General features: G+C 40.3%; 1 protein-coding gene across 3 annotated transcripts in view; it reads right to left on the minus strand.

Annotated features, from left to right (window-relative positions):
• The window catches only part of LOC110982023 (thrombospondin type-1 domain-containing protein 4-like), a 118,915-nt gene that overhangs the window by 15,343 nt on the left and 76,671 nt on the right, over window positions 1–26,901 (minus strand). For all 3 annotated transcript variants that reach the window (XM_022240161.2, XM_022240167.2, XM_087136470.1), the window contains 5 exons: window positions 26,621–26,793; window positions 25,701–25,871; window positions 23,144–24,329; window positions 10,267–10,396; window positions 3,246–3,450 (listed from right to left, as the gene is read on the minus strand). In XM_022240161.2, coding sequence (XP_022095853.2) covers window positions 3,246–3,450; window positions 10,267–10,396; window positions 23,144–24,329; window positions 25,701–25,871; window positions 26,621–26,793 — 1,865 coding nt within the window. The remainder of the gene's footprint in view (window positions 1–3,245; window positions 3,451–10,266; window positions 10,397–23,143; window positions 24,330–25,700; window positions 25,872–26,620; window positions 26,794–26,901) is intronic.

The raw sequence follows: 26,901 nt of genomic DNA on the forward strand, positions 1-26,901 counted from the left end.
GAAAAAAATGCTTTAAAGTGTTAGTCACCTTTGCAAAGGTAGAACTAGTCACTTGAAAGTGAAAGCACTGAATGGCAGTAGGCTTTTCATTCAAAGTAAAATATTTTTACCATAAACACTCCAATCAAGTTAAAGTATCAGATGGTTAAGCCCTCCCCTTCCTCACTGATTTATGAAGGAATTAAATTTGTGTAAGAAGTTCAAGAAAAATGCCTCATTGCCTCATTTAACTGATGGGTGTCTGGAATGTGTCAACTGCCCACCTCCAGGAAACAGGCTATTATCGGTCTTGTACAATTTCCGAAGAAAAAACACCTGGTGCAGATTTCTCCACTTCGTTTGGCTATTGTCTTCTCCCTTTGCTTTGGCAGCAGTAACATATTCAGGTTTTGAGTGGGAGGAAGGCAAATGAGGATTCCTTAAGAAAAAAATTATTCAGCAAGAATGGAATCATCTCATCTCCCACATGCAAGTGGGTACTACAGTGGAGTTTCTTTAGTGTTTGAGGTTTCATGATCAATTCCCTCTTAAAAGGGAAGACAGTCAGGACTACTGGTGAACAGTTGCCTCCAAATCCTTCTCACTCCAACAGGCCACTGTTTGGCAGTGAGTTGTGCTGTGTCATGGCCAAGATTTGCCAAGAGAGGGAAGAGAAGGTGACATGTTAAATAGATGGAACTGGTACTGCTTTCATATTCAGAATTTACAGGAAATCTACCAAAAGCCCACTTGCATTCTTACAGATCCTGACTGCCGAACCTGTATTGGCACTCAAATGTTGGACTGCTTTGGAGGGTTCAGAGAAGGGGTAGTTGCTATAATGATTCAGCAAGCTTGGTTGTTCTTTAAGTGACTGGATCAAGTACTAGCTAGTTCCAATATAATCCATTGTTCAACTTATTTTTGTTGGTGGAAATTTGTGAGAAGCTGTGTTTCATAAAACACTCAATTTCGCCCAATAGGTTTAAAACTACATGGCTTATCAACATGACAGACCATCATGTCCAGCTACCTCAATAACTCTTAATGAATACTTGTTTCATTCAATGTTTATCGGACTTTAAAACTGGAAACCTAAATCAAGCGCAGATATGAAGGTAGGGGGACTGGGGTTAGGGGGTCGAAATCCCCCTCCCCTGCCCTGAGATGAAAAAAAGGAAGAAAGAGGGGGCCTTTTAACATAGTGTACCATTAAGTCGTCAGGTATTGCACTTTTTGTGGTATTTATCAAGAGAGCTTACCAAACAGTACTTTTGATAAAGAGCAGGTGTTTGATAATTAGTGTTTGAAGTACTAATTCATTTTTGGTCATCAGATGTAAACAACAACTCTGAAAGCTACAGTGTCTGTGGGGCTGTTCTTGACACAAGAAATTTTACCTAATTTTTTTCCCACTTAAATGATCTGAGCAGTGACCCCAAACATTCATTTCCGGCATTTTTGTGTACCAGCAGCCACTGACATAGTTCTTGCACCACAAATATGACAGAGGCTGGCCAAGAACACCTGACCATGTGGTAACCATCAATGAGGATGGCTGGAGGATTCTGAGTCACGTATCTGCCGTATACAGGTAATACATCATTAAGCCCAATCCCTCAAGATTAAGGCAGCAAGTAACTTGCATCAAACCAAGCGCAGCGACCCGATGCAGCAACCCAAGCACAGCCACCAACTGCATTTGGGTTGCTGTACTTGAATTCTCTATGAAAAGTATCCTGCAAAAATTTTCACAACATTAGACCCTATTTGCTTTGCCTTATATAAAAGCAACTAGAGCAGTGACAATGTATACAAGCCTCAGAGAGTGCATGTACTTTTGAAACTAAAACTGGCAGGTATAAAATACTAATTCACTATTTGAGAACCTAGTCCCCAAAATGTTGCCAATAGTTGAATAAGAAAAACTACATGTATATCCTACTTCCTTTCTTTGATGTATGGTTGGGGTCAAAGAACCATAAGACTTGATTAAAGATGTCCACTTTCAAGAATTAAAAGCATGAATCTTGCTCAATATTCAGTAGAAGACAGCTGGGGCACATCCTCTGCCTTCAACCTGCAAACAATTGGGACACTCATTCAAAGTGCATGTACTCATTCACTGATGTAGACTGATCAGCTATGACATCTAGTGCCCGCCACGGTCCTGTTTGCAAATGAGCTCGCACCCTCAGTGAAATTATCTGAATAGTTGATAAACTGAAAACACATGATTTCTGTGACTTCTTTTAATAAGACGAAAATGACATACATGTGCATCAATTTCCTATTAGAGATGCGAAAGCAGCAGTTCCTCTCTGGAAGTTTTACACATTGGACACAGGTGTTTGAAGTAACTGTTCTTGCTTCTATTTTGACATTTCAGTCAATTTGCACTTACGTGGTAGTAAGCTGTGAATAGAGTTGTTGCTTCCACTGTTCGAGGCAGTAAAGTGTGAAATGAAAAAGACAGACTTGGCATTTCTGGATGGTCATTACTCTTTTTGACAATTCTGACATGTTCTTTGACATATTCTGAAATCACTCTCTCCAATTCCATCCTCATGGAAAAGAATAGAGAGGGGGTCGACTTTGACCATGACAAAACACTGACTTGTAAATTTACTTAATCATCTTTATGAGGAAAGTTTCCATCAACTAAAAATCTCACACCGTATGGATTAAAAAGAAAGAAAACAAGACATTCACTTCCCACTTGCTGGGAATTCGTATTTGTGAAAAAGAGACCACTTTTCAATGTCCAGCATTTTGCAAATATCACCTTCCTGTCCTCTTGTTCTTCATACTTCAAGTGTGATGTCACACAAATACAAACATATTGAGAAAACAAGGAGATAACACGTTATCTGTAAGAGAATGATTGCTATAACAAATGGTAAACTGCTAATCCATGGTAAGATATGATACCATTTAGGCCATGCATGTCTATTTTTCACATGATCAGATATTAAACTCTTGTTGGTGTACCGTACTGGAAATTCCTCATACATGTTGTAATGAGAGTGGATCTAGACCTGGAGGGGAGGGGCAGATTTTTGGAGGGTCATTAAAAAGGGGGCATTCTTTGAGTAACCTTGTGTGGGCTTTGTAAAGGGTTAAGTGAACTTCATTGTTTTGATGCTTTGGGAAGGAATGAAAATCATTTTTTCTCCTTGCATTTCAAGAATAAATTGTCTTGTGGGGAATGGCCCCCTTAGCCCTTCCCTATTGGCCAACGCATGTACAGTATGTATTCTACTTACTTCTCCCCACTCGCCAGCTGACCAGGCTGTGCAGGGGTCCATGTGGCACTCTTGTACCCTCTCGGGCTCCAGCCTGGGGTCACAGCGCTCCCCAGGCACCATGGTGATCAGGGTTTGGGTCACTGTCTGCTTGCACATCACCTGTCTCATCTGGCGTCCCATGCCACAGGTCCGGCTGCACTCCATCCACTCGGTCACCTCCCATCTGCATGGAGAACAAGAAGTTGAAAAAGAGATTGAAAGAGGGTTGAACTCAGTGGCACTTGAATGCAACTCTGCTGCTGGTGTTCTTTTCAAGTCATTAACATTCTAAGCATCCTTGATACTGGTTGACAGTTAAAAGTCTCATCTGTGAATACTCGACAAGTTCACAGGATACAAAACCCAAGTCACAAACCAGTTATGAAAGTGCCACGCTGAGAAAATTCATAAAAGGATTAAAGAAAGACAAATTTTCAAAGAATAAATGCAAATTTTGATTTTAAAAAATGAACAGGCCAACATGGTTTGAGAGTTGCTCTCCTAAATTCATGATTTTTTGTTAAAAAGCCTTAGTATTAGGTTATGCTCAACTGAAAGAAAACTAAGAGATTGCGAAGCAGAAGTCACTCTCTCAAGGCCCTAAAGTGAATTTGACAAGACTTTCGGCCATAGGACCTCAAGGCTCCTGGCAAAAAATCCTGTAAATCCTAGAGGTCATTGCAGGAGAGTGTATTCCCCAATTTCTCACAGAGCATACACAGAAAGTCGTAACTAGTTAATTCCCCAAGAAAGGGTTTAACTTGCTTTCTAGCCATTCAGTTATATTGAGTTTCCAATTTAATGCCGATCCTGATTTCTCCTCATTCCATTTCAATCACCATGCTCCTGATGTCCTTCAATTCTTAAAACAAATGCCTCACCAGAGACTTCATATTCCACTTGATTCCACTGAAGAAGTTTGTGTAAGGCTAAAGCCACCATTAACTCAAGAACTAGTCCTACTCTTCAGCTTGGTTCTGGTCTCAGGGGACCACTCTAAAAGCAATGGGGAAGGACTAGGAGGAGGCAAGGTCTAGACCACCTTGAACCCAAGCTGGCTCTTGGCCAAACTGAAAGCGAAAATGGCAGCTTGAACAACTCATGCCCTGTATTGCCCAAGATGATGCGCGCATAGGCAAGACATGCATCGCTTAAAAAGATTAACGATCCCGATGATTCAGATTTACTTCTTGTTCAACTCCAGGAGGAGAAAACACTGACAACTCATTTCTTCTTTTTTTTTCACCTCTTTGGAGAAAGGTTATTGAATGTAGAATTCCTCTGCTACATATATCCTGCAAGCTATCACTCAGAGCAGCAATATACATGTATGCCCAGTAAGTTGACAGCACCATCCTGTAGGGGACAATAACAAGTGGCAAAGGGATGATGAAATTATTGTGCAGTATCTCTTTTTAAAACTCCCCTTTTAGAATGGAAGACCCCTAACAGTCCACTTCGATGTTTTTCTGCAAAACCTTTGGCTAAAAATATACTGTGGTATCTTACAATTGAAGCAAGTACTTCTGTTCTTGGATTGATAAGATGTCAGCAGTTCCTGGACTCTACTACACACTTGGATTTCCTCAGTTTAATCCTGCCTAATCTATGGCTCTTTCCGAGAGCATCCCTGCCTGACCTTTTCATCCCTTGAGAACTAGGGCTTGAAATTGAATGACTGAACAGAGAAATATGTCTGATGCAAACTGCAGCCTTGCTGTCCTGTGTTTTCAGAGTAATAATAGAGCAAGGGGCTCCAGTTGAAAAGTAGACACAATTTTGAGGAGAGTGGAGATTGTCTCTACCAAGTTTCTGTACGTGCCAGATGTACTGAAATAACAGCTCTATTGTTTCTCAGACATGAATGTCCACCTACTCTAATCCAAGCCTATCAACCAACTTCATGATCATTTCCCACGTGCACTTTGATGTTTTGGAAAGGGGTTTGAGAAATGCCTAGACGGCAATATACGAGTACATATACATCTCAAACAAGACAGTGCTCAGAAAGAGAGTCTACGCATTGCGGGTAGAAATTTCCATGCCATTCCTCTACTCCAAAAAAATCGACAAGTTCACTGCCTTGTGTTACTACCAGCATAGAGTAATCACTGAAATAGTCTGCATACAATTAAAATTACTACATGTAGTTGCTGAAAAAATCCATACGCTGTCAGCTCTGGCAATGCATATAAACACATCACAAAAAGAAAATATCCACTTTTTTCTTCAGGCTCTGAAAAAGTTTTAGACTTCCAAAGGAAATAAATGAGTTAGATTGAACCAGTATTTCCTTCTGTTCATTTTAGCAACTCATTTGTTACAAATTGTTACAAAGGATGATGTCACACCAGTTGATGCATGTAGTGAAAACAACAGACATTCATAAATACCTCAGACAGTCTACCTTTTCAACGACATGCAACTTGACCGTGTATTAACATGCGATAATGCCCACTAGAGTATTGATAATGTATGCCACTTAAATCACTCCCTGGCACCTAGATACGACACAGGTTAATTGATTCTTATTGGTCAAGAGTCCATGTGCACGCGCGCACCAAGTCCATAAAATGAGATTATTTTGGTCAACGCGCACAAAGAATATGCCATCAAATGGACAGGGGTATTCGGAAAAATGAAAGTAACCCTCTAGAACAAAATCATTGGAAATCCATCATATACAGAGTGTATTGACTTCTTTCAACTCTCTGACTAAAAAGGTATTTATGAATGGGAATAAATATGTGCTTTGGCTGGTCTAAAACTAATGTTGAAAACCGGCTCAGGAGACTGAATGCTGATAATGCCCTCACCTGCAGCTCACGCATTAGTTGTGCCATTCTCCTGAGTCAGTCTTAAACGCACATACTTATTTCCTTGGTAAAAAAATGTTAAAATTTTGAATGTCATCTGATAAGTGGTAGTCTGCTACTCCTTATTAAATAGAGGCAGAGCTAAATACAACAATGGAATTTTTGTCCTTTTGTATAAATTAGATGATCACTGCTTTATCAACATCCGTGCTACTGTAATAAGTGAAATGACAAAATATGCAGAAATGATATAGTCTTGATACATGTACTTTTTATTTCCATATAGAGACACTCAGCATAACATGGCAAAAATCAAGAGACAGTAGACTCCAGAGTTAAAAGTGGGCTACTTCTGGGTGAAAAAAACCTGAGCAAGTAAAAAGGGGGTCATGCATGCCCCGAGCAAGAGGTTACTGTGGGTGTAACCACTTTCTAAAAACACCAAGCACCTTTACAGGAAATTACAATTTTTGGAGGCAGCATTCCATCTCTCATGATACACATAAAGCTAACTTCTCCACCCCTACCCCTGGCTGCCCCCTCCAAGACATGAGATTTACAAGGTTGAAGTAGACCACGGCTTTAACTGCCCACAACTGCAATTATCAATGCACATCTTTCAGGAATGGCTTTTATAATGATCTCTTTATCAAAAGAACAGCAACCCGCAATACACAGAGCTATTAACATAATCTCTTGACCACCAAAACTTCCTCTGTTGATGGAGGATGATGTCCTTTTCAGTCGATCTGCTTCAGACAGCACATCGCTGTGTAGCATTACTGAGGGCCTGCCATGCGCAATTAACAAGGGAAACTGAGTGCATCATTTGGAACGAGAGGGGGAAACGAGCAATTCTAAAGCATGAAAGAGATGACACTTTTAATGAACCTGATCCCCATCCTGTCCTTGATGGTTTCAATGACTACTTCTCCAGGGCTCTTAAGTTGCCAAGTGGGGATCTTGAGTCTTCATTTTCAAGTTTATGTACATTTTATGAAGATATGATACAAGTTTCATGCAAGCACTGACATTCCTATTTGTTCAAAGTAGGTACTCGGTCAATACACCCTGGGTACTTTTACAAAATATTTAATGGAGATTGATTGCCACAGATGGAGTACCACCTGAAAGTTAAACATTACTTGAGAATTACTTGGTAAAGGGCAATGAAAGTTTGATGGTTGCCTGTGCTAATGTGTTTATTTACGAAATTATTCTGCATGAATTTTACACTAGTTACACTGACGTGTTTTGACACGGTGCCCAAAACACTGCAGTAAAGATTGTGGAGGAAGTAAAGACAGGCACGTTCTTTTGCTTATTTATTCCGCATGTGCACTGTCAGCCTTAAATAGTGCACAACAACAAAATTGCCCAGAATTGTTCACACACAGAAGTACCGCCAATGTAACACCACAGTGTCAGCTATTTTCCTGACCTTGACTATAAATCATTAGTAATGATATTTCAGACTAAACAAAAATGACCAAAAAAATTTCTCTCCCCGCCAGTAAATTTTGCACCCTTTTGTTGATTTTGGTGGCTGACAATGTGAATATACAATGGGCTAATCCACAGGGAATTCAAACTGTCAGACTCCAGTGGTACTGATATCCAGACAGTCAAACAGACATGCCCCAGGGAATAAACTTGAGCAATGGAATTAACACCTGATATATGGATATGTATACTCCTTCACTCTCCAGCAATCAGCCATGTATATTAACTTCAAGGTAGTTGCATATCAGGGAAGTCTTCTAAATCAAACTTCACCGTTTTCATCAGGTGTTGTGTAATGCTACGCACGAACAAAGGTATTTCTCAGTGCCTAACAGGCACTAGAAAAAAGGCACTTAAAAAGGAGAACTATTCTAAGAATTGAGTCAGTGACTGTGGAATGATATTGGACTCGAGACCAGACTTGAGCCCGGTCAGTCTCAGGCCCAGTTTTGCTGAACTTGTGACTTGGCTATTAAGACTTGACCAGCAGCTGACCTGGACAGTAAGACTCAAATTGAGTCCAAACCATGTTTAAACACTGAGTAGTCCGGTCTTGATTCAAATTTTGCTGAACTTGTGACTCAGCCAAGACCTACGGCCTTTTGGACTCAATTTGGCTCAGACTTGGCCAGCGGCTGACTTGGACAGCGAGTAAATATCAAATTGAGTCCATTTTACATTTGCGAAAGAAAACTCTGTTATCATTTTGTAATTCTTACTAGCCCTTAAAGTCCTCAATCCTACGATTTCAATATGATTTTACATACATCCCAGGGAGTTAGAGCTTAAAGAATCTCTTCCATTTTGGGCCACAGAATATCAATTATACACGACTCACCTCATGTCCATGACCTGTGAGAAACATTAGACATCTCATTTTCACACTGAACATTGTTTACTGAACAATTTAGACAAAGCCTTGAAAATTCTTTCATAGAGTCTTGGTAAATACAACCATTACTTCATGTGTCCTTGAAACAGCTTTGATAATATCTAGAAAAAGGAGTTTCTCAGTCACACAGAAACATTTTGATCCCTTGTCAGTCTAAAATTTGCCATGTCAGCTATACATATCGTGACTGGTCTCCCCCCTCCAAGCTTTTGACATACAGATATATGATGTGGTAGGGCACTGTTATTTTGGGCATTCACGAGAAATAAACAAGTGTGCATATTATGTAGGTGTATAACAGGTGTTTTGTTTCATTTTAATCTTGTGCATTCTGCCATAACAAAACTATCAGGCCTAGACTCAGACTTTGCTCAGACTCAACAACTTGGACACTGACCTGCCTTGGTCTCGAGCATCTAGACGGACCTATCTTGGATTTGTCTAAGGTTGGCCCAATACATCACTGGTGGAGTATCTGATGTCTCCAACGTTGTAATCAGTTTCCCATTTATTCAAAATAAATGAGTTTTTTTACAGGCCATCAAAACTTACAATATACATTCACATTTTCACCTTTTTTATCCCCAGAGACAATTATGCCAAACTTGATCTGAATCTGCCCATGACGCTAAATGCTTTTACACTTTAATCTCTTGGCTTCCAGAGAAATGTGGATTTTGTCTGAACTGGTTTCAAAATATCTGATCCCATCCCATTATCATAATCAGACAACAGTCCCCTCTTGACCAAACACACATGTAGGGGCCTACATGTAAAAACGGTCACTGTTTTGACTAAGTGGCACATATTATTTCAATTTTTTCACAATTTGTTTTAAAACACTAAACTTGATAATTTCATTTCAGTTAATTAACCACTGTGTTGAGTTTTATTACTTGGTTTGTGCAAACGTTCATCCGCAAAAGAATCATTGAGGGTTTCTACTACATGAAGTTGTTCCAGATAGCAAGTTTTGCAGGTTTGAAAGAGGAGAAACTTCCTTGGCAATTATGGTGAAAACCAGTTTTCTTCAAATTCTCGATGCGTGGCTTTTTGTGAAAAAGTGACAAAATGTGGCCTTGTTTTTAATGAAATTTTTTTCTTGTAGTTTATCGATGCAACTGGGTTTTGGATGATATTTATAAACTTACCAAGCTCTAGTATGCGATCATTTTTGGATTTTAATGAAATTGGGGAGGAGAAGGTGAGAGGAGCGTGGTTCATGGTGCAGAGATATTGGTGTTTGGATGATTGTGAGAATGTGTGAGAAAGGAAATTAATGTAGTGGGCACTGCAGAAATTAGAGGATCAATGAAGTGTGGTTGGATGAAGTACTGAGATTAGAGAGAACTGAATAGGTTGGATGGGCACTACAAGTTAAAGATGGTCGCATTGATGTATCATGTCATATGTAATTTTGTGCACATGGCAGCTGCGTACCTACAGGTGTGCATGACTTGGCTACAACTTAATTGGACTAAGAGCACCATCGGGTATTACCATGGCCACATGTGAAATTCAAAACCATACCCAAGTGCAGAAAAGAAAAGATGTCTTGACTCCAAAGTATCCACAGCCACATGCAGCGCCTGGAGCCTTGGAATCAAGTTTTGTGAACGGCCATCAGTTGACAGCCGTTTCTTGACTTTATGCAATCAGGCAAAAAATGTACTCTATAGGCATGCGACACCCGGTCACACAAAATAAATGAAAGTGGGTGACTTTTTCTTCCTTGGAAAACAACTGATTCAACATACGACAACAACATGACCCAACAAAGGTGGCTTACACTGGTGGGCATGGTTCAATGTTGCACGCTTGCTGACGTACGTTGGGCTTCCTCATTCCCTCACATAAACTGGGATCCTGAGGTCGGAATGTTCGCCATTCAATGCAGTTGACTTTGGTGTGTTGAATGCCTGAAAAAACAAAACAAGAAAAAAGAGTAATACAATAAATTAATTTAACTGGAGCTGGAATTATCACGGCTGCTGGCACCAGACTTGCCCTTCAACAGATCCTCATTGAAGGAGTTGAACTGTACTCATTCCAATTACAGGGCCCCAAAAGAGTCCTGTATTGCTATTTTCATCACTATCACCCCGTGTCGGGAGTGGGTAATTTGCGCGCTGATGTCTTCTTAGCATGTGGTAGCCATTTCTCAAGTTCCCTCTTTGAAATCAAACCCTGATTCGCTGTTACCTTATACAAACATGGAAGGCACATAACGTACCATTGAAAGTTGAAAGGGCAGATATTCAAAGGACTCATCGCCAGTGCGACGACCGTGCGATCAGCCAGGTTATCCAGAGTTCACCAATGGAGCCAGGACACAGTGAGGTCTTTTTCCTCATAAGAGCAGGCCTACGCCTCCTGCAAATTGCTTGCTGGCATGTAGACCTATTAGCTCTCAAATTAACACAGTTATCCATGTAGGGGGGATGCACTCCAAGGAACCATAACTGTTTTAATTCAACATCTCTTTTCAGAAGCTTGGGTTGGTCTACACTCCATTAGACAGCCCTCCATTGCATCAAATTCTAATCCATCACACTACATGCATGTACACATCAAAGTTCACATCACATCAAAGAGATGTATGGTTTATGGTAGTTGCTGTAGTCTTTGGTTAATTAAAAATGCCTTCCCATTCTAATTATTGTTTTTTTATATTTTTAACCCATCTCATTGGTGGTGTAAAATGCACTGAAGATACATGTATTGTCAGTTTATCATCAACTAGTAGTAGAGCATACTGTCCGAAATGTTGAGTTCCTCACGGTTCTTTTCAGAACCATAGAGACTCACAAAAGAGATCGTATCCTTGCATGGTGCTTCCGCAAGCCTTCCACCTTAGTTGTCTGTCACCATGAATAGCTTGAATTCCCATCTACTTTTGCATTGAAATGCATGACTAATGAATGACTTATTTCAGCAGATGAGATCAGATAAATGTTACAGATCACTTCGCGCAGATTCGACTCAAACCTTGAACAGTTTTTATCCAAGTGCAGTTCGCTTATTGAATGTACATGTACAGGAGCAATCAAAGTCCTAATCTGTGATTCATCAGATTTTATTGTTATCTTAATCCCATTTTATTTAATCAACTGTTATTTTACCTGATATGCTGTCTGAAATTATTGGTTGTAATTCTGGTGTGAATTTTTGTAGTGTAGTTATTATTGTTCTGTACATATATTTTGATTATCAAGTTTTTAACGCTTGCAAAACCACAACGAATTTCAATGTATTTCAATTACTTTGTTGGATATCAATGATATCAAATAAATGAAATTGAAACACCAGTTCATAATGAGACTATTTGGCCAAAGAGGAAATAAATCCCAAAACCATCTTCAGTTTTGTATAAGAATAAAACCATTTACTTTTCAGGTAGCAGGAGAGATATCATAAGGAGCCGCATAACTCTTTTATATGGATTGTTGGGTAAAGGTTCTTTTACCACTCCCTGTGACACATGTAGTTCTTTGTAAAACCTAAATAAACCAACCACATTTGATTTTCAAGAGTTCAAAACAGGCTTTTAACTTTCCCTCTCCAGGAAAATCATCATAAAACACTTCGATCATCTTACTTAGCTTATATTTTGTTCAATTACAATTTAGCTCTTTGACTGGGATCTCTATCTGGAAATTCTCCCTTTGGGGCCAGTCTACTCCCCATTCCACTGTATTTTTTTGTTCTCATTAGTATTGTCAACTGCAAATTATACCCGACACCCAACCCCAATTTCTATTTGATTGATAAAAGTTGCAGTCCCCAAGTGCTGAAACTGAAACGCTAGGAGAATGTGGAGGGCATGTTGCAAGGTGACCGTGAGAACTTTGTTTGGCTGAACTCTTGAACTTTTACAAAAAATTAAAGAAAAATTTTGTAGTGGGAAAACAGTTTCAAATGTTCTTAAATTTGATTTGTCCTGACTGACAGAGAGGTGTATCTTGGGGGTTGACAAATCTTGCCCTGACCTGAGAAAGAAAAATTGCCAAAGTCCAGAAGAGAGTTGGGTGTTATATTTGTTTGCTTACCATTTTTTAACTTTCTGTGTGATGTCACTGTGTCATATGTATCAACTCAAATGCTGACATTGCAACGTAAGTAACTGATATTTAAGGAAGAGAGAACATTCATCCTTTTTTGTGGCAATTTACTTCAATAAGAATATCTACGTAGATCAATGGTATGGTATGGTATAGATAACAAATTTGTAAATACACTTTTCCCAACCTCCAAAAAACAAAAACAATCAAGGAAAGCACCTCATCTTTCTTTTACTAGGTTTTTTAGTAGTATCTTGTGTACCTTGGTGATGTTTGCCAAATTCACAGTGCTCATGGGATATTAGTAATTTCTTTGACTGTAAGGACAGTTGCAGCTGTTATGGCCAACCTTTTATTTAGTGTCAATCAGCCTCAGAGGTTAAGGGCAATGATTAAGGCCACCTTCAAATGTCAATGGAAACTTCACCAAGCTCTGAAAATCCTTTGGTCTCAACTTAAAAATGGGCAATTTTCAATTGCATCACCTATTACAAAGTGCAAGTTGGCAAGTGAAAGATTCGTCTAAGCCCCTCATTGAATAACAGGTTTGCGGAAGCACCTTTATGAGTTATCGACTACATGTGTGTATGGTTCTGGAAATAACCACACATACAAGAGAGATATTTTCCACAAAAAAACTTTCAGTTTCAGCGGGTATGAAGCTAGCTAATTCAAACCTTTTCATCAAAGGATCACATCCAATATGTGATGGCTATCAAAATGGCAGGAACCAGAAGTTAAAGACTTCCTCAAAGGTACACAGCCCAAGTCCCAGCCAAGTTTGTTTGTTGTCATCACGTCAGGCAAAAAAGTTTGCTTTGATTTTTCTATGGAGCCATATCCTCTCCAGTCTGTTTTGCGAGCTAACTGAGGTTATTTTAGTCAATACATCAATGCCTTTGGCTTCCTGATTTCACAAACTGTTTCCTCCTTCATTCATAGAGAAATGCGTATTTTTGGCAAGGCTCAAAACACAGACAGAAATAGTTTGTTTCAAGATGTGGGGCATGCAGGTGGGACACGAGTATTGGGGCCACTTTTTTGAGGGGGGGCATGGTCACCCTACTTTTCACAGAGCCTATAATGGGGTGGGGCTTATCGGCCTATTAATGATTGATGGGCTAACAACTCCCCCGCCCCCCTTTGAAAATTGTTCCGCCGCCACTGATCCCCCCACCCGATTTGGGGTTAAACATTCTTCCCCCAAGTCTGAGAGTTAAGCGCAACAATATCACATTTGAAGAATTTTCCCACGTATGCAAAGGGAATTGAAATTTTTCCAGATCATGACTTGTGAATTTATGTGTCCCCGTGGGCCATTCCAATATGCATCTCTAGCAAACCAATTCCTCTACTTGATACCAAGGCAAGGAAAAATGCTTTAATAAAAAGTTAGGCACTTGCAACTTATCCACTTTGTGCCTTTGGCTGGGGGCCATTGAAATTCTTGAACTTGTGAGTGCTCAAGGCTAAGACACCCAAGCCTGATAATTGAGCAGCTTTTCCTGGCCATTCATGTATCAAATCACAGATCTCAAATACACTGTATACAAAAAATATATTTTCGATGCCACCTTATTTATTTGTGTACTTTACCTCCTCTTTTCATACCTGACCAGTGATCCATATTTGTTCTAACCAGAGTTTTGTCTTGCCCAAGTTCACTCTAATGGGAGATGACTGTACTTATCAAAGCTTACTGAACTACATACAACCGTAAGAAGTATTGGTAAAGGATTTAATTTTATAGTGTATCCATGTAAATGCAAAGCAAGCCTAGAAGACACTATCACTCATCCAGATCACCCACCTCAGTACATCTAATTGGTTTCGAGTCAACTCAGACCCAAACCAACTCGGACCCATGCCAACTCGGACCCATGCCAAGTCGGACCCACGACCAACTCGGACCCATGTCAAGTCGGCCCCAATACTAACCCGGACCCACGACCAACTCGGACCCACAACCAACTCGGAGCCAATACTAACTCGGACCCACGACCAACTCGGACCCACCCTGAGTCAACTCGGACCCAACCCCAGGAGCGTGATTAACTTGTTGAAATTGTTTATTTCGTCCACTTTTACATTTTAGCATTTGGTAAATGACACTTTTGCACTGCATGCTGCCAAGCTGTAACGTCCTCTCTACACATTATGCAGGGAGACAGTGGCACAGGCTTCCCAGAATCTCTCCTTTTTCCAGATCCAGATCACTAGCAGAAATCGAATGAACTTTAACCAAACAGCCCCCAAAGTTTTTGTTGCAATAAAAAGCCACAGATAAGCCCTTCTGATGTACATAAGAGATGCTGCATACGTACAACAGATACTGCAGATATACATCAATGTCACGAACATTGACCTTTTATAGTGTCTCATGGTGTTATCCCCCACCTCACTTTTCAATTTTTTTTGGCCTGGCAAGTCTTGCACCTCCACTTTGCCCCATTCCCTCCCCCACCCCCAATACCGGCAAGATGGAGGAATTCATCCATACAGGCCTTAACTGACTGTCCAAATAATGCAAATAGGTTGGTAATTTCGAACAACACAAATCAAATCATTTTAAAATAAAAATGTGGAATATTTCCTATTGGCTTAAACTTGGAGACGGTTTTGAAGCGCCATATGTCTACTCGCGAGCTCATTATTAATATTTCGTGATCCCACGGTTTCTTATTTTCTACAATAAGACCTTCCATAATCACGAGGGATCATAGAATTATTTATATAAATCCCGAATTTGGGATTGATAGTTTCCGGTTCAGAGTATTTCTTTCACAAAAAGCCCCACAATGCGGGCCTATTTTGGATAGAGGCAGGCAGCTACATTCATATGAGCGCATAGTTTTACTACTATTAGGGGGTATCTTCGGGAAAAGGCGAATAAAAAAGTTCATAAAATTGAAACGAAAAGTGATCGATCTGTCCATAATCTTGAATTTCCAACGAAAAAATGAAGGCCAACCTCTTCGCGAGGTTCAAGAGTCAGCGCTATTTCGGTCTATGGGCGCGTATTTGGTGTAATGCAACCATAAGACACAGTGGGTCCGAGTTGACTCGAGTTGGGTCCGAAACGGCGTGGGTCTGAGTTGGCGTGGGTCCGAGTTGGTTGTGGGTCCGAAATGGTCGTGGGTCCGAGTTGGCGTGGGTCCGAGTTGGTCCTGGGTCCGAGTTGGCATGGGTCCGAGTTGGAATGGGTCCGAGTTGGTTTGGGTCCGAGTTGACCTGATCCCATCTAATTTATACAGGTGGCTTTATAGCATATCTCAAATCCTATGTTCAAATCATGTCAGGAATCAAGACTACAGTATAGCCTAAGGGCTGAGTACCATGGGCGTCAGGATGGGGGGAAAGGGACACTCTCCCCAACCCTCATAACACGCCCCCCCACCAAAAAAAAAAAAGGATTTGGAAAAAAAAAGGAAAAATGTGAAAAAAATGAAAAATACAGGTCACAAATTTGCTTAATATTGGCTTAATATCCCCAACAACAGACCGATGTTGTATTAACTTCGTTATAATGTCAGGCGATGACCAAGTTAATGTTGAAAAATGCCAGTATCTGACATCATGTTTGCACCCAATGCCGACGTCAGGATAACCTATAACTCACAGGTTGAGAAAACATTAGATTAACATTAAAATGTCACAAAAACATCTAATTGCCGTTGAGGCACTGCTGTTTCTTGGTTGCTACACATCCAATCGACACTTAATTTGACCTTTTCCTGTTTTTTTTAATCCCGCATCTAGCCGACATTGAAGTGACATCCTGTTGACTAAAATATAACCTACCTGTCACTTACAGAAGCTTCCCCAGGAGTTGGGGTTTTCATTTATTTAACTTATTCATGTAATCAGAGACTACATTTTTTTACTCTGTTACAGATTCCAGAATCATACTTAGAAGTAAAATTGGAGCTGTTTTTTGTTTATAAGCCTCCTTAAAGTAATCACGGTGGGTAGATGGAAAACAAAAAAAATTCGTTCTCATTAAAATATTACTTTTTCCGGCAATGAATGGCATTTATATGCAAACTACATATGTGTAACAAATGTAAAGGTGGTTTATAGTAGATTACTGTCTCAAAAGGCAGTACAACATTATACATTTTACAGTAACATTGTACAGTGCAGATGTAAGTCACACAGAGACTACAGATGGGACGTCCACCCGACGTCAGAACATGGACCATTGACTATTGTCAGATACTGACCATATTCAGACAAAAGTTCAACGTTCAAAGGTTGACTTCAAATTGACTTTGTATTTCGACAAAAAACTGACGTAGGCTGATCAACTCTGTGATGCATATAGAAATAAAGCAGTTATACATCTGTAGCCAACATTTGCCCAATGTTTGATACCGACGGCGACATTTTTAGACCCCTGCCGACTGTTGCTGACGGTTTGCTGTCTGGGATTAACCCCCTCCCACTTTAATTGTTTATTTTTTTCAGCTGATGAGAGCTTCCCCAACAAATCCCTGCCCCCACCCCAAGAAGAAGTGGTTAACCCAAATTGTGCTAACACCTATACTGATGACTGCACAAATATTTGTAATCAGAGTTGCATAATGGAGCACTGATCTATAAAACAAAAATTCTTTAACCTGTGTGCTAGACTTATTTCATGTAACTGATGAAGATACAGTGCACGGTATTATGATGCCAACAAACATTGCAGTGAGAAGATCTTTGGTAAAAGCATTTTGTAACAAATACTACATCTTAGAGTGTTTGATCTTGGGTGAACACACTCACTTATTCCTTGGTTGAGGGGCCTACACTCTTGTTGCTATATACTGCCATTGTGGGACCAAAACGTTATGGGGACAAATTTTGCTGTCTCTGCAATTTAGTCGCAACTTTCCTTCAAAAATCAACAACAAAAAAATAAACAAAACTGAGGCTAGTCTCTCCAGATTAAGGCCTATCCCCTGCAGCAAACAGAAACCACTCTCAAACTTCAAGTGATGGAAATCAATGAGAAAAGTCAAACTCAAATTCGACAGAAATTATCCCCCCAAAAAGTCCCTAATGGCTTTTACATACATTTACTTTAAGGTAAACCATCCCCATTAACCAGGCACAGGTGGCAGTGCTAACATATCATTTTCTGAAAAGTCTCCCAGCAATTTCTAGCTACAATTGATTGAATTTTTTCCAAACACACATTATTACTAACGCTCCCTCAATCTCATTCATTTTCAAAAAAGAGACTAAACTAATCCCTATGACAAACACACGTGTAGCATAAAAAGGTCTTGCCAAGTCTAACTCTTTCCACCATGTGCACTTTATCAATGAAATGGCTCCCTGCCAGTCCAAATCTACTTCAGAAAGCTACCAATACACATCAGCTTGTTCTTAAGTTGTAAAGGCTACCTATAGATGCAAAAATACTTGTCAGACATGTAAAGTTGGCAGGGTCATCTGCTTTCCTCGGGACCCAAGCCAGGATTTTGAAAAATATTTTCATGGCATACAAATCCCATTTTTCCACATAACTGAACCACAGCTAAATGAAATATGGGTTGGACAGCCTAAAGCCATCAAGGGTGGCCTAGTCTGCAGCATTTTGAGCACATCAGACCTACATGTACGTGTAAATACAAGAGCTTTGTCAATGAAAGAGTGAGCAGAAAAAAATATTTTTCTTAAGAACCAGGCATTAGTGTCTAGTTACATGTTTATTACAGCTGCACATGCACTCAGCCTAATTTTTCAATTAAGCTTAACAGGATCACAATGTTGGCACTTCTAGAATTGTACTATGTAAATCGCATCATTTTTATGGCATAGTGCACATGTATTTCCACTAACCCTTTCAGTCAATTATCAAAGAAAAGCATCCTGAATCTCAGGAATGTTACTGTGCATGGATTCTTAACTGATTAACAGAATTAGGCTTTCCTGCCCCTTATTTCTGTGTTAAAGTTTTCAATGAGGTATGCTCAAACCACCTGAAAAGATGGTTGGTGCATGTGCATGGTTTTCCTTCTTTACATCCTACTTGAAAAGGAATCGACATGCTTAGATCAGGCCCACAAACCTCAATTGGCTGAGTCCGGTTGGGAACATGAACTTGCAGTATAGCATTAATTCTCCTTGAGAAGCGGACAAGATAAAGCAGGTGATGAATGAAGTGACATCCAGACTTAAGGAGACCGCACTGAGGCAGTCACAACAATCTGAGGTTACTCAGCTCATAACCTTTTTTGCTTTTTTGCAGGTTAATGTTAACTTTTGGAACTTTTTATATGCATTGGGAAGGGGGTGAAACAGTCCCCAAACTGTCTCTCTCTCTCATTTTTTTCTTTCAACGAAAAAACTCTCACTCCAGGGGCATGGCTTTTATACCAGGGAGGATTACCAATATAATCATCCCCCTAAGTAGGCCCTTGGACCCTGTGCCATGTCAAGTTTGGCACAAGGATGACCTTTCAGAAATTATCTCCCCCCCACATATGAAAAAATATCGACACCCATGCCAGGGGATACCCCTGGATCCCTGATGGATACACAACTAAGATTAAATATGACAATCTTCGTTAGAACTGATAATTATTAATTAGTACTGCACTGCTGCTAAAATTTGCTAGGCATGTGTTAATATGCATGCTTTAATTGTAAACATTGAGTAGGCTTATGATGACTGATGGTTGATTGGTCCTTGTATAAATGACCATTCAAACTTTAGTAATTGACAACTACCAGCATTCAAAAAGCTATAGGCCTATCTAAAAATGGAAACGTCTTTTCTTCAGGCTGCATGAGGAGGCAACAGTTGAAATCGGTATGTGATTCTTTTTAAGGTTCATAATCATATACATGTGGCACCCGAATCTGTGTGGCTAAACTTTAGGCTGCCTACCCTGTGCTATCCCAGAGTGTCGTGCCAACCCCAAAAGTGGTCTTTTTAAAGTAGGGAGGAGAAAAATTTAAAATCTAAATCTGGAGCTAAATAGTGCAGGACTTTCCCCTTGGGTAAAGAGGTACCACCCATGGATGACCTGCTATTTCCATAAGGGCCCGATCCCACGGGAAAATTACCTTGCATCTTTGGGGATAAGCCCCCTTGTCTTAAGGAAGTTGAGAGGTAGGTGCAGTGGGCAGAGATAATGCACAACCTCTGGCTGAAGGCAGGGTTAGAGCAATAGGCCAATTTCCTGTTGGTTGCCAAACAAAAATACCACCACATGTACTGTGTACTTCAGGAGAACCCTGTATTCACCAAAGAGCTAGGTGAGAAAACAAGATATCATACTTAAGTCAAAACACGACAAAACAACAACAAGAACCAAAACCAAAGACAAGCCCTCCTTTCCCCCCCCCCAAAAAAAAAAATAATACTGTTGCAATACCACAAGAAACTTCAGAAAGGTCTTCTTAAAATCACTGACAACAAGAGCCAAAGGCAGTTGAAAGCAGGCAGTTTGGGTATCCTGCTACATTATTTTCCCCATCCAAACTTTGAATACCCTGATATGAGATACATAAAACAGAATTTTCCCTCACTGCTGTCAAGATCAAAACAGCCTTTCCAGAAAAAGGATGTAGAAAAAAAGGAACGTGTGAAGAAAAAGGACTTGTGAAGAAGGTCTATCCAAATGGGATCTGTCACTCTCCAATGGAGTCCAATTAGCAGTAACGTGTAACCAGTTTCACTGAAAGCCTTCCATGAAAATACACTATTTGTGCACGCAGATTTATCATTGCAACAGGTATGTACTAAGACTACTGTAGTTCTTGCACATAGACAAAACAGAACTGAAATGGAAAATTGTATAGGTCAATAGTTTACTCAACTTTTTCAAAGGAAACTAGGCAAGCTGCCTTAATTTTCTTCGGATGAAATCAATTCAGTAATGCCCCTCTCTTCATGTTGTGGCTGAGACTGAGGAAACAAATAATGGTTTGGCTTCTGGAACAATTTTTGCAAATCGGGGCCCGTTTCCTCAAATTTTAAAAAGGGTTAATTTATGTTATTTTCTAGGCACATTGTCTCAAGCAATCAACTATTCATAAATACCTAAGGAAGTTTACCCATTTCTATCGGTTGACAGCCTCTCACATGGGCAGGTTTGAATAGATAATAATAGTAACATGGTTTTTAGCACAATCATGATATGAAATTGTGACTCCTACTTTGTGGATTACAACCTTCATTCATGACAGTCATTGTTGTCATGTAGGTATGGGCGACACAACCAATGAGTTCACATTTTATACAGCATCAAATTTTCACTTAACACAAGCTCAGCTGCATGCTGCATAACAGCATGCACAACGTGCACCAATTTCTGTACCAGGGAGATATTGTATTGCGAGTGCAAGGCTCAAACCATCCATATGGTTAGAAGGGTGTTCCAAAAACCACAAGAATGTAAGAATTTTCGACTTATTTTTATTTTGCCACCAAAAAGGTATGAATGAAGAGAAATAAAAATGAGATGGGTCAATTTAAAACAAAATGTAGTGCTTTTAAAACTCGTAGGGGCCCTGAATGATTATGGACCTAACCTAGCTTGGTCCATTGTCATCTGAACTTTCTGAAGACCCTGTAAAAATGAGTTTGAAACCACCCCATTACACACTAAGTCCCTTATTTAAAGTCCAATTTTATACAATTATGCAATGAACATTATTATGGTTCTTAAGTTTCTTAATGTCATTGTTACGAACTTTGCTTCCCTTTCCTATACTGATCAGATTTTACAGCTATTTTCTGAAATGGTAGGAATTTCCACTTCTATTTTTCAGGTAAATTTTTAATGTAAGAATGTGTGCAAAGACAGTGGGAAAGATTTTGAAAGTTTTACCTCATACTAAGAACTAAAACAAGAACAGGACTGCACCCCATAAAACACTTTCCTGGAAAAAGCATGATGCAGTAGTACCCATACAACTGCATGGAAAAGCCACAAACAGTGATTTATCAGGAGTGGCTTTCAAAGACTTTAATCCAATATACCATAGGTCAGCTCACAAATCAGCAAAAACAATTCATGTGCAGTGTTGGCACAAAGTGACAGAAGTATGTGGATAATTTCCAACCATGTGTTTACACATGCCAAATGAAAACAATATGTTCATGTTTGTACTTGTATTCAGCATTACTACATGCCTGATCAATACTAGGGTTGAGTCACAGCAGACAAGACCACAGTAACTGGGTCCTTGCCAAGGTTTATTAAAAGAGGAAGAGGTACAAGTATGTTGCTGGGGGATAACAGGACATGATACAGTTTTGATGCTTGACGTTGGAGTTGAATTCGGGAGATGATTATTATCTATGGAAACTCTTTCCACATTTAAGGACAAGCTGTAAACTATGTCCTGCACTACCATCCTTTACCCTGTCCTTTGAAAATTGTTTAAAGGGAAAACTAAACACTGTATGCTACATACACATATGGGTACATGCACGTTAAAGAAATACCAGATTGTGAATTACATGTCAAACTGTGCCTTTGCAAGAGAGGCAATTTATACCCTTTATCAAATAGTGACATCTTTTAACTTCTCAGATACGAGTATCCCAATTACCAATTTTTCACAACCAACATCACAAAAATGAAAACAAACATACGTCGGCAAGTATAATAAAAATCCTTTCGGTGGGGGATACTGAATGGTAGTGCATAGATTTGGCAGTGCTAATAAAGCATGGCATACCTACTGATGGTTCTAATCTCGATAACTTCCTTCGTTTCAGCTTCAGAAGAAATTTGTTTAAAAACAAGACTAGCTGGGTTATTTTAAGACCAGAGGAGTACACCATGATGTCAGTGCTCTCTCACTTCACCGAGATCCTGACAAGTTAACCCCTGACTGGCGGAAATATTTCCGTTCTCTGTCAATCATTGAATTGCTAAAGGTAATTTAGAAGGTATCTTGCAATTTCAGGCAGTTGCCAAAGATTTTTAGGAAAGAATCTCAAAATAAGCAGTCAAAAAACAAAGAAAAATCTGAGTCCCAGCCCACTCTCCAATTCAGCTTTATATGTGCTTCCAAAACAAGTTCACTAGAAAGCTAATAAAGCAGTTAGGTGATCATCACTGTAAAAAGCTGAAATTTTTTTTATTAAAAGTGGAATAAATTTGGGCAAATTTTTAGGAATATTCTGTTGAATCTTTATGAATGTTCAACCATTCAATTATTCACAAACATTTGTGTGAATTCCATTAAAGACCACTTTTAGAGGGGGCTATGTGCTTGTTTTAGAATGTCTTTATACTACCTAAAAACAGTTTGTTTAAAGTTCTACATGTGGAAGTTTTAGATTTATTGCTCGAAGAGGATTTAGGTAAATGTAATTATCTTGCATCTTCCGAAAGGAAGATTTATATTTCACAAAATACTGATTAATCCAATTAAAATGAAATCAACTATAAAGAGCACATTAATTAACAGAGTAACCAAAAATGCTTCCATACCCCTAAAATATTACTGATTTCTTTTGTCTAGCAATCATTCTCACTACAAAAAGGAAATGATGTGAAACAGTAAATTTCAAAACCTAGCAGAGAAGCTAGCTGTAAGGAAACATTGCCAAAAGATGACATCCAATAGAATGAAGTTTCAGAAGCTTACCTCCAGCACAGCTTGCAGAGCACTCAGTCAGTCCTGCATCAATCCAGCCGTATCTGGCCTGTGAATCCCTGCTACCATACTGGCTGCCTTCCAGGGCTGAAAAATCACTGGAGCCGAAAGTGCTTGATCCCTCGCTGCTCCCACGATGGGACTCAATGGGGTCAATTTCCAGGTAGGGCCTCTGGGGCTGCTGTGGGTTGGATGGAGACCTGCCCGATGCTGGGTCCTGACCATTAGGATAGCGGTTTGGGTAAGGGTTCGGGTAGGGGTTACCAGGGTTTGGCTTAGGGTTGGGATTGGGGTAGGGGTTAGGATTAGCACCTTGGCTCTGATAAGGATTCATACTGGGTTTGGCATTGGAATAGGGTCTTTGCGGATTGCCATTAGGATAAGGGTTGGGGTTTGGGTACCGGTTGGGGTTTTGGTTGGGATATGGGTTACGATTTGGGTATGGATTGGGATCGTGATTAGAATTTGGGTAAGGATTTGGATTTCCATTTGGGTAATAAGGATTTGGATTAGGGAAAGTTTGGTATCTGCCTGGATATGGATTGACTGGTTGAGGGTTGGGCTGGATATGCTGCCGGCGGCCACTACTGCCGAGGTGTGAGCCACTTCCTGGATTGGCTCTATCCCTGTGGGCCTGGTATTGTTGGCCCTGCCTGGGGTTTCCAGTTCCTCCCTGCTCTCTGGCAGACACTGCTTGCTGGTACACTGAGTCTGGCAGCTCCCTGGCCTGCGTCCCAACGCCGCTGAAAGGCTCAGCAGGATATGTTGCAAAGCCGCTGTCTGCTTGTGGTTCCTCTGGCTGGTCGTCTCGGGGACGGCTGCCAACTTCACTCCGGCTCGGACCACTGTCATCTTGGCCTCTGTCTGCATCATGATTCCCGTGCTGGCCAGCACCTCGATGGTGCCCACGACCTTTCCCCAGATGTTTGTTGCCAGAGTGGTCACTGCCCAGTTGATGGGTTTCGGCATCCGGATCTGACCCCCGATGGCCATCACTCTGTAGTTGGCCACTGGGATCAGTCTCTGGGCCCTGCGGACTGAAGCTTGTTCCTTCGTCTGGTTGTGCTGATGGTTCCACAGGACTCTGTGCATGGTTTTCTTTGGAGCCTGTTGACGGAAAGACTGGGGCTGGTTGGCCAGCACTCAAGAAAGTACTCAATGACACACCACCACTGACCTATGAATGCCAAAAAAACAAGAAAAATGGGTACACTTTTATGCTCTATGAATGACAACAGTAAGGTGGGATTATAACCTAGCTAAATCAAACACACTGTTCACAGCTTCTTTTTATTTTACAAAACTGCAACGGTCAAATTAGCATCCTCATCGCCGCTTTCAAAGCATTGGGAGGCCTTAGTATCAGCTGGGGGGCAGATTGCAAGAACAATAGTAAATTTTGACGCTTATAGTTTTTGCCAAAGGAGGGCCAGCTACTCATCAGGGGGTCACACCCTGCATGCCCTTGCTTGACCCTTGACCCTTGTTTGATCCTGTTATCTCACTCTCAAGCCTCTTGCCTTTGGCTCATTGACTCTAATTGTTCCTAATCAGTTAGCATAAATCAGTGTCAATCAGATGTAGATCACATGACACTTAAATTGTCAGTCCTCATATTGGGGTCTTCCTGCATCAATTACCTGCCAAATCAAAAGTTTTTGTTAGTGCTTATTCTCTGTTGCCTGAGGCTGAGACATGTTACTGGAGGAAACTTGTGCTCCTCTGGGGAAGCAGAAATGACAAGGAAGTTGTTTATTGGACTATTAGAATTGATGCTCTGGCAAATTGAGAGTACATTTACATTATGGCATTACTGATGATTTAACACATCAGAGTCCATAAATAGCTGCAACATGCTATGCAGCATCTGCAAACATTTAGGTCATAGGTAATGGACATGGCTGGATAATCCACTAGGTACATTGGGCATTGAGCCTATGCCGGACAACAAAATCAGCTAGGTGCCTACAAAACTGCATGTTATAAAACATGCAAATGTAAGGAAAATCTTTCACATGAATTTCCCACTTTGGACAACTCCATGAAACATGCAGTGGTACATGTACATGAAGCAGAGTACAGCCGAAAGAGAACTTGTGTCCTTAAAGCCAACCGAGCACTAATCTGTAGTTATGGCAAAAACCTTTTGACTTTCTACAAACAGCAGCGAACTTTTCAAATATTGAATCACAAGCTTAAGAGCCATCCGAAAAGTATTCCTATGCTATTTCTTACAGCAACTTCATATTTTTAAAGACTCTAGGGTGTACCCATAGAATATTTGTTATCACAACAGGCAATGCACAGTAGCCAAGTTCATGACAGAGTCCACTTCAACACTCTTCTTGGACTTTCTGTGTGTGTGTACAAAACAAAAGGGGCATTAGGGTGTTAATAATCATCTACTGAAGGTGGGGCGAGTTGAGGAATGCTTGACTGTTAAGATTTCAGCCCAGTCAAGGCATGTCCTCACTCGGCATTTCACCCAGGCTCCTGGATGGTGTTTAGATGTCCTCCCTCACCAAGTGGTTAAAAGACAGTGCTGTACCTGAGACCTGGATTGTGGAGTATCCTGCCGGATGATAACCTGTCCCCTCTGTGGTACAACTGGCTTGGGCTGGGGCAAACTGGACATAGGGGATGCCACCCCATGGCCAGGCATCTTTCTTGGTACAGAGTACTCATAAGAAATTCCGGGATTTTTTTGCTGGCTGATCAGCTGCAGGGAAATAAATTTCAAAACAGATAAAAATACAAATGGTGGACTGTAAGGTAAATATTGTTCTTGTACAAACATGGGATTCAAGGGGACCAGTTGATTTTTTATCCTTACCTCGAGCATACACCAACACAAACACTGAGGACACAGACGAACATCTGTGAACATTTCAAGGTGAACATTAACAACTTAATATTGACATAATCAAGGTGTAAACATTTTGCCAACTTAAACAAGAAACAGTAGGCACTTGCTTTAATTAGAATAGCCCACAAATAAATATTAAATCATTTTAAGTCTGAAAATCACTTCAAGATGTTTGTCATAAAAACATCCAACCAGAAAGAGTCCAGCAAATTCTATCATTAAAACTCACAAGAACACATCAAAACAAATGAATTCAGACAGCTACGTTAAGGACTTTAACTTTATCAGACCTCCTTGGACTATTTATCTTTTTTGCTCGAATGAAAGTAGATATGCTCAGTTAACTATTCAAAAGTTTGCAGGTAATTTTTGCCACACCAGACCTATGCCCCATAGTAATTAACAGTGATTGCATAACATTAAAGACGTGTACCAAAAAGGTATGTGATGCAAGTGCGGAAACATGAAACTCTGTACAAGACATGCCAAGTGGAAGGGGGCCACCTTGCCCCTTCTGCCACCAGAGAAGCCAGCTATTGCAGAACAACAAGTACAAGCACTCACAGGAACCTCTTCCTTCCCAAAATAGCAAAATTACTTACAATTAAATTCAGGTCCTCTGTAGTAGGTCCATCAGCAAGTAACTGCTCACCGACTCCTGTTCTGCCAGGCATTCTTTTGTAAATGAAAAATGTGCCAGCGACAGAGTAGTTGCCCGGAGGGTCAATCTTCCAGTCCATATTGATGTATTTGTTTCCATTCACACCTTCAAGAGCTGTCAAATCAAATGATCAAAATAAAAGAAATATTCAGCAAGGGAAAATGTCTACAAGTCAGTTCATACAAAAAAATCTCAGAAAAGGAATGAAACAAGTGGCTAAGG

The sequence above is a fragment of the Acanthaster planci genome, linkage group LG05, assembly GCF_054643075.1.
Source record: "Acanthaster planci isolate LZ-2023a linkage group LG05, COTS_SCS, whole genome shotgun sequence".
Taxonomy (NCBI): Eukaryota; Metazoa; Echinodermata; class Asteroidea; order Valvatida; family Acanthasteridae; genus Acanthaster; species Acanthaster planci.